The sequence below is a fragment of the Dreissena polymorpha genome, chromosome 8 (genome assembly GCF_020536995.1).
Source record: "Dreissena polymorpha isolate Duluth1 chromosome 8, UMN_Dpol_1.0, whole genome shotgun sequence".
Classification (NCBI taxonomy): domain Eukaryota; kingdom Metazoa; phylum Mollusca; class Bivalvia; order Myida; family Dreissenidae; genus Dreissena; species Dreissena polymorpha.
In genome coordinates this window covers 516942-530886 of record NC_068362.1, presented here as the reverse complement: position 1 = coordinate 530886, position 13945 = coordinate 516942, and the positions used below count along the sequence as shown (strand labels likewise).

Below are 13945 nucleotides of genomic sequence, written 5' to 3'. Positions count from 1 at the left end.
TTGTAAAACATAATTGCCTTGATCCTTATTACTGAATGTTACAACACAATGGTTGCGTGATGTAACAGTTTATATTCGTTGTAGAAAAAAGGAAACAATGTGGTCAACGGCGACTGATATTACAAACAAACATATACATAGAGAAAAAACAAGGTCATTATACCATTAGTCCGATAAAATAATTAGATTAATATACGGGCCGCGAGATTAGTTAATGTAATGTTTCATGTAATATCTAGAAGACATATTGCTTGGTAGGCGTGTATGTGTATGAATTAGATTTTTCAATCGAGGTTAACCCATGTAAGTCCTTCCACGTATGTCCAATGGGGATCTTCGGTTTTGCTAAAGAGACTGCATGAGGAAGAAACAATATTGGGAAACATAGCATGTGGGTACGATAGCTTTCCTTTTAACGATAAGAAATGAATTTTTCATTGTCGATACATAGCATCGACACAAGCGAGAAGCGAAAGTACATCTCTTATTTGATTTGAACCGTGGACCTTTGGATTGGATTCACAAATCATAATTGTGTGCACTGATCTTGGGTATTTTTTCAAAGCACGCCCACATAATTTCTTAACGACAGAAATCAAACATCATTTATGGTACTTTTAAATATTAATACACATGTATATATTTCAAATTATCCAGTAATTTATGTTACACAATACACTCAACAGTTGTGTTAGTTTAGTCTAAATGATTTTTACATTGCATGTATTCAAGAAAACCAAAAATACGATAATGCACATATGTTTTATTTAAACTCAATTTCAGTAAGTGATTATACAGAATCCAAAATACAAGCTGATGTTTTTTTATTTTATTTTTATAAATAATTTTTATTTATTTAAATAGTACTTGGTTTCATAAAAGCTCACACCTGGCACACCGTACATATTCACTGAAGATGAGCATATTTGTACATTTTCGATTTACTTATTGATTTTGTAGTCCCAAGAATAAGTGCCTTTGGATTATTAGCGAATTCGAATCGTAAAACAGGTCAGATAGTTTTTGGGAACATATAAAAATTCGCATCTGCAATCGCATTCACAATTAAAAAGTTGGAAATTTCAATTCGAGGCTAACTGTGAAAGGCTGAAAAAAGTTCTGTGGTGGAAAAGTTCATGTTTGTGTCATGAATGCTTGTTTTATGGAAAACCGTTTTGTTGATTAAAAAATGCTCTAAATGATCGAGTCTATTAAAAAAAATATTACATATTTTCTAGTATAAAAGTCAAAAGATAAAATCTAACGTATTATTGATAAAACACATGTAATACTAAACATATAATCATCTTATCCGATGAAAGAAATAATTCAATAGTGGTCAGACACTTTCAGTATTATTTAAGCTCGTTAATTGTTGAATATATGATATATATTGAACAAAAATAGTTCATGTTGTTAGTTTGGCGGCCCTAAACATGACATGGCCGCTCTACGTAACTTAATCAAGCATTACGATTGAGGAAATCAACACTGATATTGTCTAGAAGATGCCTGGATCCATACATAATTACATTTATTATTAAACATGATTTTATATGCTTGTTGAGGCGTGGGTAATTTTCATCGAGTGGTTACATCACATATATTATATAAATATATGACTATGAATCATTATAAACATAATTATTAAAATGTTGACTTTATATTTATTGCTTTTTTTAATGTTTATCTCTGTAATTATAGTAAATAATCGATTTTCTTGGTAGTGTCAAACCGCCATCTTAAAAATGTTTTCTTGTTAAGCCGTGTGTTCCGATTGGCTTTTCCAATTTCAAGATTTGCATACATTGCAGAGGAGGTTAACTTCTTGTAAAAAAATGTGAACATGCGATGTAGTATGGACAATACTCATAAATAAACGACTTTGTATTACTTCGGAACACTATATGAGCAATTTATAAAAAGGGAAAGATTTCATAAGAGCTCTGATGAATTACAATATTGACCTTTATTTGTCGCATGTTTTATCAGCAAAACGATGGAACCTGGTCAAGACGTTTTACCATTACGACCGCATTATTTGGGAAATCAATTTTAGCCAACGATGGTAACCGTCGGACATGGCTTATCAGTTATGCTGATGTCGTCCAGGGCTATGTCACCTGTATAGCCATCGCCCACAGATGCTTCGAAAATGACCTGAAAATGCAAAAGTCGAAAGTATGTGTCGGTATAGTGGTATATGGACCAATATAAACAAGCTTTTTACACGAAAGTATACACACTGCTTTAATACATAAAACGCAATTTGATACGAAACTTTTCTTTTATTGGAACATGTATGATTTTGAGAAGCATCATTAAAAAAAATAATTTGATACTGAATTTTATATTTCATTTTTGTAGCCAGAAAACTTAAATATATTGTAAATTGTTTTGCTATGTTACTATGCATTCATTTCTTATATGTTGCGTTGGTTGTGAAATGGATTTTAATGTTACAACGAGACCTAAGTGGACATGAAACTGATGTGGAAAAAAAAAGATATTTAATTCCTTGAATTTTCAAATACTTTGTCATCTGTAGTTACGAATTAAAATACAAACAATACTCCAATCTAGTGTACTAAATTATGACTCATAAGTTGAGTTCCGTTTAATGGAAATAAGAAAGAACCAACTTACTGACATTCTTATCTCGCATGTTCATAGCCAGGGTCATTTGTTACAAATTGTTTTGCCATTTTTATAAATTAGTTTTAAAGATATTTGTGTTGTCCACAGTTTTTTAATTACTCTTGTATTTACTCCGTATTTTTCCTTTTACCATGTAAACGTGTGTTTCGTGTACGCATTAAATATTAGTAAGGTATTAATGAAATTATCTTGAGCGATGTTAACTATTTAAAAAAATGCTACATTTGAAATCAAGAGGATAAGCTGTCTATAAATATTTGGCCCATTCAAATGCGGAAAACAGATTCGGCTTTAACAGCATGATACTGTTTCAAACTTATGTTGCTAAATGGAAATAGTTCTACAATCAAAGCTATGAAATGTCCATGTCAGTTTTTTCTAATATTTATCAAAAATAATCGAATTAAATATTGTATATGTTCACTGAATCGAACATTAAAGGATCGGCTTGTTGGACCTACGTTACCACTGACGGGAAAATTTTAAATCGGTACGTAAGAAAAATTGCAGGAATCTCAAGATACATTTCATATAGTTTAATAGGAACTTTCCGGTGGTTTACTGATGATTTAATGAAGTAAACTATTTCAAACGCCATATCATACGCAAGACATTGAGTGACAATTGTTTATTGTAGTATATTTGCCGTTTAATTCGATACACTACTCGAAGGCATCTTTTTAGAACTACCAATGAATGAAGAACGAAATTAATTTTAACTGTAGGTATAGAAACAAGGAACGGTATATAATATTTATGTAAATGAATACTACGTGAGCCCAGAATTCCTCAAGGTAAAATGTGTACATTGAGATGTTTAGTAATAGGTCAATCAATGTTTTATCAATTATATGAATTAGGTTAGTTTATCAAATCGAATAAGATAGTTGATATAACAATGATAATTTTAACGTAGATAATCTTTTTTTGGACATAAGATGTAAAATACCTGCCCTTAATAACTGTCTTGAAATAGGTCTAGCTAATTGTTTATCGATGCCGCAGTCATATACATTCATCTTACTATTGTTGACAATAAAGTAAAAACAAACGTGTTTTTTTTTTAAACGAGATTATATCAGTTTTGATATTGTAAATTTCCCACTCCTGGATGGTAATATTCCTCAAGGTCGTTCTTCTGGGATTTATATTTCACAATTAGTTATCCTCTTTGGGGGCAGACATGCTTCTCATGACACAAACATTTTACGCAAACAGATCCTGTCCCAGCAGATGGGCATTGCATGTTACAGTGTCAGTGACATTTACAAATACATACTGGACTATAAAAGAGAAATACAGGAGCGAGAAACTTATATATATTCTAATATTGAATCTATAACCGGCGACTCTTAAAAAGCAGAATACAAAAAGCTTTAATGAAATTTAGAGGTCTGTATAACTTCGTACATTCAAGTGGTGTTGTCTAATTATTAAAATGTGAAACTTATGACCATTCTGCTTCATGATGCGACATGTGTCGACATAGAGCATGCAAGGAACAATAAATGCGCCTGCAAATTCTTTAAAATGGATGTGAACTCGATGGGGCTATGAAACACTAGATATACGGGTGCTGAGAAACTCCGAGAAACGCTCTGAAAATTCCAAGGTTAGTGCTCAGTATTCTGCAGTGACTATAGTTTCTGAGACCAATGAAAGCAGGCTTTATCTTAGATCAGATGGAGACATCGTTGTTATATTGCGTATGACCAGTCCAGTATGTGTTGTTGGAGCTGTGATAAAACCTCGACTCACCACTAATAAGTTAAGTGGTTTAACGAAGTCATCGCAATGGCTATCCTAAACATAATGACATTGAACGATATTGGCATTATATCGTCAGCAGTATATTGGTGTAAATTGCTTTCTTATCGTAACATTGATATATGTAGTATCTCTGAACATTGGTTGTATCAGTACAATTTGCACTGTTAGAACCCATTAATAGATCTAATGCTGTTTCAGATAACAGTCTTTCCTTACCCAGTAACACAATAGTGGGTAAAGGGGGAGTAGCTTATATGTGGCACCGACGCTTGGACAGCCGTATTGCATTGTTGCATAAAGATGATGATAGGATTTTCGGAATTCAATAACAGCTGAGCGAAAATCCGTATGAATTCATATTGTAGGTGTATTTGCTATGCTTTAATCAGCCAAATGACGAGATGAGATCATACATTGAGTAGTTTCATTGGAGACTTTAACATTAATTTGCAGATTGTTGATAATAATCCAAGAAAATCAGTGCTTTCCGATACTTATTATAATACGACTAATATGAGTGATATGAGTATCGGGGCAAAATGTTCAGTTTTCTCGTTTGACAACGGTAAATCATCCCTTATTGATTATGCATTCATGTATGTTTAACATACGGACAATGTTATGCATTGGGAAATTATTGCTGCAGACCGGTACTGGTAAACTTACTAAAACCGGTGTTTGGAAGCAATGACCCATTTATATTTGTTCCGAAACCAAAATGAAAACGCTTACTGAACATGAAAAAAAGCCAATATCAGGCTTTTCTAGATAGAGCTCTTTTAAAACTCGAATTTCAAGCACTAGATACATGCGGAATCGTTGGGGCGTATCGGACTCTTACTAGGTCTTTTCACTCTGCCTCCAAGTTATTACCCGTGTCAAAACATTGTCAGTTCCTTAAGCGTTTTTGAATACAGATCTGAAGCTGACACATTAGCGCTCACGCGAAATTCGACGCAAATTGTGTAGGCAATGCTAACCGCGTAACTCAAGTAACAAAGTTGCGTGAGTTATAAAGGTCAATTGTCAGAAGCCTACCAATTAAAATAGGGGACTAGGCTGGAAAGCAAAACATCACATCATCCTGTATCTGACTTTAATCAACGACCTAATTACAGAACTGACGGTGATTGGGCACGGATTCTGTATGTTTAGTATAAACATTTGTTCATCGACCGTTGCGGATGATATGATTATAATTATCATTATCCCGCTACAATGCATGTTATCCATTTGTGCTCCAATTAGTGGCTGTTCAAGTTTGATTCCGACAAGTGTGGCGTTATCGCCTTAAATGACAGTGTGCGGTCTTATCGTGAAAGAAAGTGTTATATTGGAACGCAACAACTAAATAAAGTTAAGCTGTACAACCATCTAGTTCTTATATGCGACGAGTCACTTTTTGCAACCATATCACTTAACGACGCTAGCAACAGAGGGCGAGGAACATTCAGTTACATCAAGGAGGTTTGAACCCACTTACACTTAAAGCGCTATACCCAATCAGTGGTTTAAACTAAAGCGATTTACGGATGTGAACTTTGGGATACATACACGCAAACGGACATTGAAAGACTTGAGGTAGCCCACAGGTTTTGCATTAAGGGCATACCGTCATTGAAACTACTAGCACTGACTTTTCATTCACAGCGTTAGATGTTGAATCGCTCGAAACAGGCGTTGACGCAAGTCTTCCCTATAGATACTTGGCCATGCACGTGTTCCTGAATAGACTGACGTGTTTTATTAACCTTGATTAACAATATCAAGGTTTTATCCCAGATATATTTAGGTTACTTCATAAGTACAATCTAAATGAGTATCTAAATATGTATTTGAGTTGTGGGACCTTTTTTCAAACATGAAGTGGAATAGCAGGAGACACGTGACAAAGCCGTCCAGAGAAGCCAGGTGCTCGGAAATATGCACTCAAAGACTAGGTTTGTCCGAAATTATGCCGAAAGACGGTAAACCATATGTGCCATAGTGAATTCAGTTAGTAGAGCGGTAGGGCGAATGTGATCAAGATAATACGCGGAACAGTGTCACAAGTGCTCAAGATGGCGTGACAATATTTATAATAAATAAATATATTTATTTTTCTTCTGCCCGTACAATAAACCGCACATAGCACGCATGATTGAACTCATAATTCAAACTTGCGGGGTAGACTTCTACTTACAAATAACCTCTTGAACAATAAGCAGGTGTATAAATGCGTCAAACGATTCCTCAGCGCAAGCGCGTCAAATTGGGCAATGCTAAAAACGTTACATATCGTGGGTTGAAGGGATACGTTCAACATATAACATTCTTTCTCGGGCACTATGATCCAAATACTTAAAAAAGTATATTACATATATATTTTTTTTCTCATACAATATGTCGTAAAAGGGTTTTTATCTTTAAAGTTATAAACTCCGCATTTGAACAGTGATGTCCTTACACGTTGGTTATTGGTCTTTGACAACGAATGTATCTTATCAATTCATTTAAGGTATTTAATTGTAAACCTGCACCTCTAACAACCTGGGTTTTCTTATTCTACGTAATAAAATTAAAGCTCGGGACTCGATTTCGTCATAATTGGGTATAATTGACCGTCAAAATGGTGGGTTATCATATGTTGATTTTTGTTTTAAAGCTTCTGCAGTTACTTCACGACCACTAAATTGAATTGTTTCCACGAAATTAACGCTTATTAATAAATAATATAAATAAACAATGTCTATGATCATGTTTTAAATTAACCAATGCTATACATGTAGAAAAAAAGCAAATGTAGGTAATACTTACAGTTGTCCATCAAATAGTTAATTTTATTTATAGTAAATACTGTTAGCTAATATATGTCCAGCACACAATTTGTTTGTGCTTTTCACATTTTTGTTAAGGTAAACTTAATTGAATACTTGAAAATAAAGCAAACACATTGGTATAATTCTGAACTCCTCAAAAGAAGATAAGATTTAATTTGTAAGAACATTTACAATTTTTCTTTAAAGTGCATTATGTTTAAAAGTATAAGCGAATCTAAAGCCGAGCGCGGGGTCGTATTTCGGCATAACTAAATATATTTTTCTCTTACTGATTCATTTGGGTAATTTACTGCGAATATTTATGGATCAAAATTTAAAATATGAATCTCGGTTTTTGTTAAATGGTTTTTATTAGTTAAACTGACCGGAACACTTATTTATTTGAGATAATTTGACTTATTTGAAACTATTCAAGTTGTACTATTATATGTGGCCAAATGTAGTTGGTACTTGTTTGGGGTTCATTTCATCGTGCCTCAGTAAGTTACGGTACTGGTCAGCATATAAACATAACAAATCAAACAGTTATTTAATGGTTATTTAATTTGCACTGAGATTATATGAGGTTTATTGATATTAAAACTTAAGTTTTGTATGAATAATTCGGGGCCATGTGAACGGTAATAAGCTCCTTCCAACCGGTTTAAAGCCCCAGTGCTTTTGTATATACAAGTTCAAGGCGCAGACCCGATTTTTGTTTATGCTTATGTGTTTGTTATGTACATGTGTTTCTTGTATACAGTGCATTTGTTTGTTTTTTCTCAATGATTACAATTCGTTTATTTTTTCATTGCAATAATTATTACCGCATTTTATTCTACTATAGCTGAAGTTTTAATTAATGTGTATTTGTTTCCAAACCAGAAACGTTGCCAATTTAAATTTGACATGTTTTGTAAATGTAATACAGGTAAACAATATAAATTGAACTCATTAGTAAGAGAACATGAGCTTCCAACGACACGTAAGCCTGTTTCCAGGCTGGGCCTTGATCGCCAGATAATTCCCAAATTGTGTGTCTTTGCGCAGTAATGTTCCGTGAAATCTGCCACATCACTTTTAGTGCGCCGACACTTGTACCGTACATGCTGTACCAGAAATGAAGGCATGTCTCTATTGGTGGGATAGTGGGGCTTACTAGACGCGCTTTTTCATTCACGTTCCTGGGAGCACTCGTCTCTATGAAGACGTACTTTCCTTAAAAGAATTTTTTTTTTTTAGAAAATTCGCAAATTCAAATTTCTTAAGGCTGCAAATGGAAATGATTGTTCAAATTATCTCATTTTTCATTTATTATATTTGAACAAAATACTAGAAGCATTACACACCAGACAAACAAAGGTTTTTAAATAAATCCTCAATGCTGATCATAAATGGAAAACAACAACAACCTTTCGCATTTCCAAATGTATGATCAGCAGCTGGTCCAGTGTTGTCTGTGGGGGTGGATCCATTGTATAAAGTCCAATCAAAGTCATCAGCATTTATATTGCTCCAATAACACATGCCGTCCTCAAATGAACATGTACCTGAAATGGTTGTTACGTATATAATTGTTTTGAATTATTAATAGGGTACCGAAAATTACCTTGAGGTACTGGTTACGACGATAGAGATAGATTGCTTTTTGATTAGAAAATTAGAAGAAATCTATGGCATTTATAGATTCATTTAATGAAAAACATAACTATGGGCACGATGCAAATCAGTTATTTCTTCAAACTGCCATACAGTTTTATCAAAAGGATTTGCTTTGTGTATTAAAATTGATTTAAAAATTATATAGTAATACAACACATTTAAGGTCATAAACGCTCAAGAACGCGTGAAAACGCTCTTACGCTGAGTTTTTCCATGCATTTTAAGGGCATCTGCAAACCTTAACAACCGGAAAAGAGTTTACAGCACATTGTTATTTATAACCTAAAGCACACCTGCTTGTAAATATTTCCCGTTTAACGCCGCATTTAACACATGTTTCTAAAAACTTATTATAAAAGTCTTATTCTCTTTGGAAGATTGAGATGTTTAATATCAGTGTGTATCATCACATTGTAGCTCTGAAAAACGTTTATTCAAATCAACCCTTTGGGTTGCAGTGTGAAAATATGGTATATTTTCTAATTAACTTTAACATGTTTCTTATCTTTAACAACACTACCCATAACGTTTATACTCTATAAGTAGCATTGTACAATAATCGTCTATTAAGTTTGTTCCAATCATGCCCCTGGTGGTCAAAATTGGCAACGCGCCGGCGTAAATATTCTATTATTGACTTTTATAATATAATTCCACTAAAAGTATTCTCTGAATACATAAGTACAACAGTTGTTATTGTTGCTGGCTGTGGTCCTTAACAAATAGTGTTGAAATAATGTCCCTGGCTTCGAAATAATAATCAGAATATAAATGGTATAATATGAAAGTTCGTATGATCAGTCGGTTCACCCACTGTATTCATAAGACATGTAGTTATCATTTCCGTCAAAATTGCTTTATAAACGTATTGTTGTTAATGACCTTACTTGATGAAGGTATCTAAAAAGTTACCGATCATAATAGTATTTAAAAGATAGGGTCATACCGTCAGTGATGTGTGCGATAAACAGTTAAATTGCTTTCTTGAGAATAATTGAACAATAAAATAGCGATTATTAATTACTTACTGATCACTTTGGGCAGTGGTGTCGTTGTAGTAATTGTGGTTGTTGGCGCTGGTGTCGTGGTTGAAGTTGTCGTTGTTGGTGCCGGTGTCGTTTTTGTAGTTGTCGTTGTTGGTGCTGGTGTCGTAGTTATCAATAAAGAAAATATATTGCGAACATTGCGAAACAAACGCACATTTATCATGTTCTGTTGATTCCAAATAGAGAACCTACATCAACGTCGTCTGCACAGAGATGAACGCATTAAGACATGGTTAAGATTTTTACCATGCCATTAAAAAATTCTCATGTTCAGTCTTACTTAATGCTAAAAGTCCATTAAAACAAGTGATAATGTACATAGGTTTTATCTTCTTAAATAAAATAACTGTGTTCATCATATATTGAATTGCATGTAATGTAATTACCAGAACACTGTGCAATGCAACGACACAAGGTTTTCAACGTTTTACATATAAATTCACATAAATTGAAAAACATGCGCAATCCCATGATAGGACTGCATAAAATTGCCTACACAAACACTTAGAGCTCAATACTTCCATCAAAACTAAACTCAATTAGCGGAAACAATGTATGTATTAAGTAGCATTGATCTCGACCATTATCCAACTAGCCCCAAATGCAATTCAAAACATCTCCTACGTGTAAGCATCAACACGCCCAATTTCATGAGAATACTTCGAAACACAACTTATTGAGGAGAAAAGGTTTCTCTATCTCATCAAAAGTAACATATACATTGACCCGACTGGCACCAAATATAAGGAAAAATAGGAAAAAATATACATTTCCAAGTGTGTGTAGACAAAAAGGTATATTATGAGGTGTAATAACAGATGAAAATGGCATAAAGAATAATTATTAATATTTTTAAAGAGTGCACCTGATTCAATGTTATAACAAATGATGTACTTTAAAGCTATGTAATCTTCAACAAACATTATGCTTTTGTCTGTAACTTGTTTTAGCAAAAGGTAAATAAACACACTTTAGAGCGTACAACATACAAGAAAATTTACTTTTACTAATAGAAATTTTCAAAAATGTATATATATATATCTAAAGAGTTGATGTATACACGATTCATATCTTTGATTGCATTATAGTATTGTGTCACTTTGCATATTGTTTATGTATTTGTTTGCAATTTTAAAATAAAATTGTTTTGAATCTCTCTCTCTCTCTCTCTCTCTCTCTCTCTCTCTCTCTCTCTCTCTCTCTCTCTATATATATATATATATATATATATATATATATATATATATTAGTCTAAGTTGAGAATTTTCCTCAACTCGGGATGTGGTCAGCTTTAACCATAGAAGCATGATTTAAACTAACATTTAAAGGGCCACTATTTGATGACAAACTAAAATATAATCAGTTTAGATAACGCTACATAACTACCATGAGAGCCTTGGGCTTTGCGGTTTCAAAGAAGATGACCTTTAACGGATTTTCTAAATATTTATTTATCTCAATCAGATGATCTCGGAAAAGTTTAGATGCAAATGTCATTTTTGAACTAACAGTGTGAATTAGTAAATGCTAAATATCAAAACAATAAAATATTGCAAAATCTATTTTTTTAATTGAAATATTGGTTGGTGAATGGTTGATACAGTAGTTGTTAGGGTACGCGAAAATCTAAACATTCATTAGAAATGTCATATTATCAATCAAAGGGCTTTTCCTATCTGAGAAATTAAGGTGTACACACACTATATATATATATATATATACTTAAAAACAAACATAATATCAGTGTATCATTTTTTTTATAAAATATTATCATGGCTTTACAATAAAGAATACAATCAATGTTGTGGGTGTGACTTAACAAACCATATCTCAGCTACAGTTACATACACATATGAATTAAGAGCAGAGGCCCCAATCCTCCCAGAGCCCTTACTAATTAGACTATTTTTTTTAGTTTTTCCAATTGCAATTTTTGGTGAATACAACTCGAAATATTATAAATCAAACCTTCCGTATCACCGCATGTGTATTCGTCATTCTATTTTTGCTATTATGAACTTCGAAAATAAATCGTAATCGACGAAAAAAATACAGTATCCGAAAACGGTAATCCGAACAAATGTACGCGTTTTGCACATGACATATGCATTATATGAAATATTAATATGCATAATCTAAAATGTGCATATCTTTCGACTACTTCATCTCTTAATACGACGTTTTCCATCGGCCGCAATATTGTAGGCAAAGGCCAACATCAATTGTAAATGATTTATTCCAAAAATAACACTTTCGCAATGCCGATCATGTTTACATCAATTAACGTCACAGCGCGTGAGTTAAAATACACTACCTCAGTGTAATTCCAAACACGTGTTTCGTTAAAATTAGCTGGCCATGACATATGCCGGGTCCCTTTGAATTGGGAAAACCAGGTTACCTGGTTAAAGATTGAAATCATTATGTTAAAGCAGACGACAGACATTGGTAATTACGGGGATAATAAATTGATGGCGATTAAATAATTATTTCATAAAGCAATATTAAGCGTTATCTTATTGCAGAAAAAACGGCGTGAAAAATAAAACCAGCCGACAATATAAAGCGGCGATTTCATGACGATTAATTTATCATTGGCGCAAAATTAACAAAAATCTAACAGTTACCGATAATTGGTAAAGCACGGGGAGATTAAAAATGTTTTTTTCCGAAATATATCGCTGCTGTCGGACACTGATTGAGAAAAACGCTCTAGGCCACAATGTCGCAAAAGTTATTGACGCGTGTATGACAATACACAGGGTCGAGTGTGTACACAGGTAATCTCGTTATCGAATTTTCCTGCTTGATGGCCCGATTTGCAGGTGCTTCTCATTTTTCGGACAACATTTAGAGGCAATTTGTTTTTTTATGAAGGCGGATAAATTCTAGACAATTTTAAGAAATAATAGCTAGTTGGATAAAATAATCGCCATTGGCGATAATGTCTGGCAGCAGCGTGAGCACTGCTATAGAGATGGCATTTTTATGTTCCCCAGTCTATACTGGGGTAAATATTTTTTTTGCCCTGTCTGTTTAATGGTTTGTTTGTTGGTTTGTTTCCGTAAAACTTTAATATTTGCCATAACTTTTGCAATATTGAAGATAGCAACTTTATATTTGGCATGCATGTATATCTCATGGAGCTGCACATGTTGAGTGGTGAAAGGTCAAGAAAATCCTTCAGGGTCAAAGATCAAATACATGTGGTGGGGGACATAGTGTTTCACAAACACATCTTGTTTTAATTCAACTCAGATAATATCTCGTGTCGATAGGCCGGACTAACAGACAAACAGAAAGATGGATACGTCCAAACTAGTTTTTAATGATACATACTTGTTGTAATAGTCGTTGTTGACGCTTGTGTCGTTGATGTGGTTGTTGCTGTTGTCGTTGGTGTCGTTGTTGGTGATGTCCTCGTTGATGCTATTGTCGTGGTTATCAATAAAGCAAACATATTGCAAAAAAATGCATATTTAACATGAATTTTTTATTCTTAACAGAGAAAACTACGTTAACGGAGTCTCCGAAGTAAGGCATAAGGCATTATGACATAAATAAGTTCTTTATAGTGACTTTTGAAAACAAATCGTATTTGCAGTCCTATTTAATACAAACAGCCTATTAAATCAAGAAGTAATTTAAACAATTTATGACTGTAGAGGTAAAATGTTCTTAAATTGTATAATCATAACATCATTAATTGCGCATGCATTGTTATAACAATAACACTTTGCAATGTCTCGAAACAATGTATCAACAATTTTATAACAAATTAACTTTATTTTAAACAAATGTACATCTGTCAAAACCAAACTTCATTTAGCGATAAAAGTATTTTCTACGTTTGTTTACATAAACCTTGACCTTAATCATACTGTCCCCAGATGCAATCCCTAGCTAGACCGGTATAAAGCCTATCACAACGAAAACTATCAGTAGAAAACCATTAGCACAACACAAGTTATTGGGAATTGTGTTGTCTTGTTTTCATGAACAGTAACTGGC

At 33.4% G+C, this 13945-nt stretch overlaps 1 protein-coding gene across 8 annotated transcripts in view; it reads right to left on the bottom strand.

The window, feature by feature from the left end:
• LOC127841009 (MAM and LDL-receptor class A domain-containing protein 1-like) overlaps positions 1-13945 on the bottom strand; it is a 142517-nt gene that overhangs the window by 98786 nt on the left and 29786 nt on the right. The window contains exons 12-15 of one of the 8 annotated variants that reach the window (XM_052369501.1): positions 13274-13363; positions 9917-10030; positions 8639-8776; positions 8110-8444 (exon numbers count right to left, since the gene is read on the bottom strand). The exons of the other annotated variants lie outside the window; for them this stretch is intronic. Of the exons in view, the coding sequence (XP_052225461.1) occupies positions 8125-8444; positions 8639-8776; positions 9917-10030; positions 13274-13363 (662 nt within the window). The 3' untranslated portion in view covers positions 8110-8124. Of the gene's footprint in view, positions 1-8109; positions 8445-8638; positions 8777-9916; positions 10031-13273; positions 13364-13945 lie in introns of those variants that run through there. 8 annotated transcript variants of the gene reach the window in all.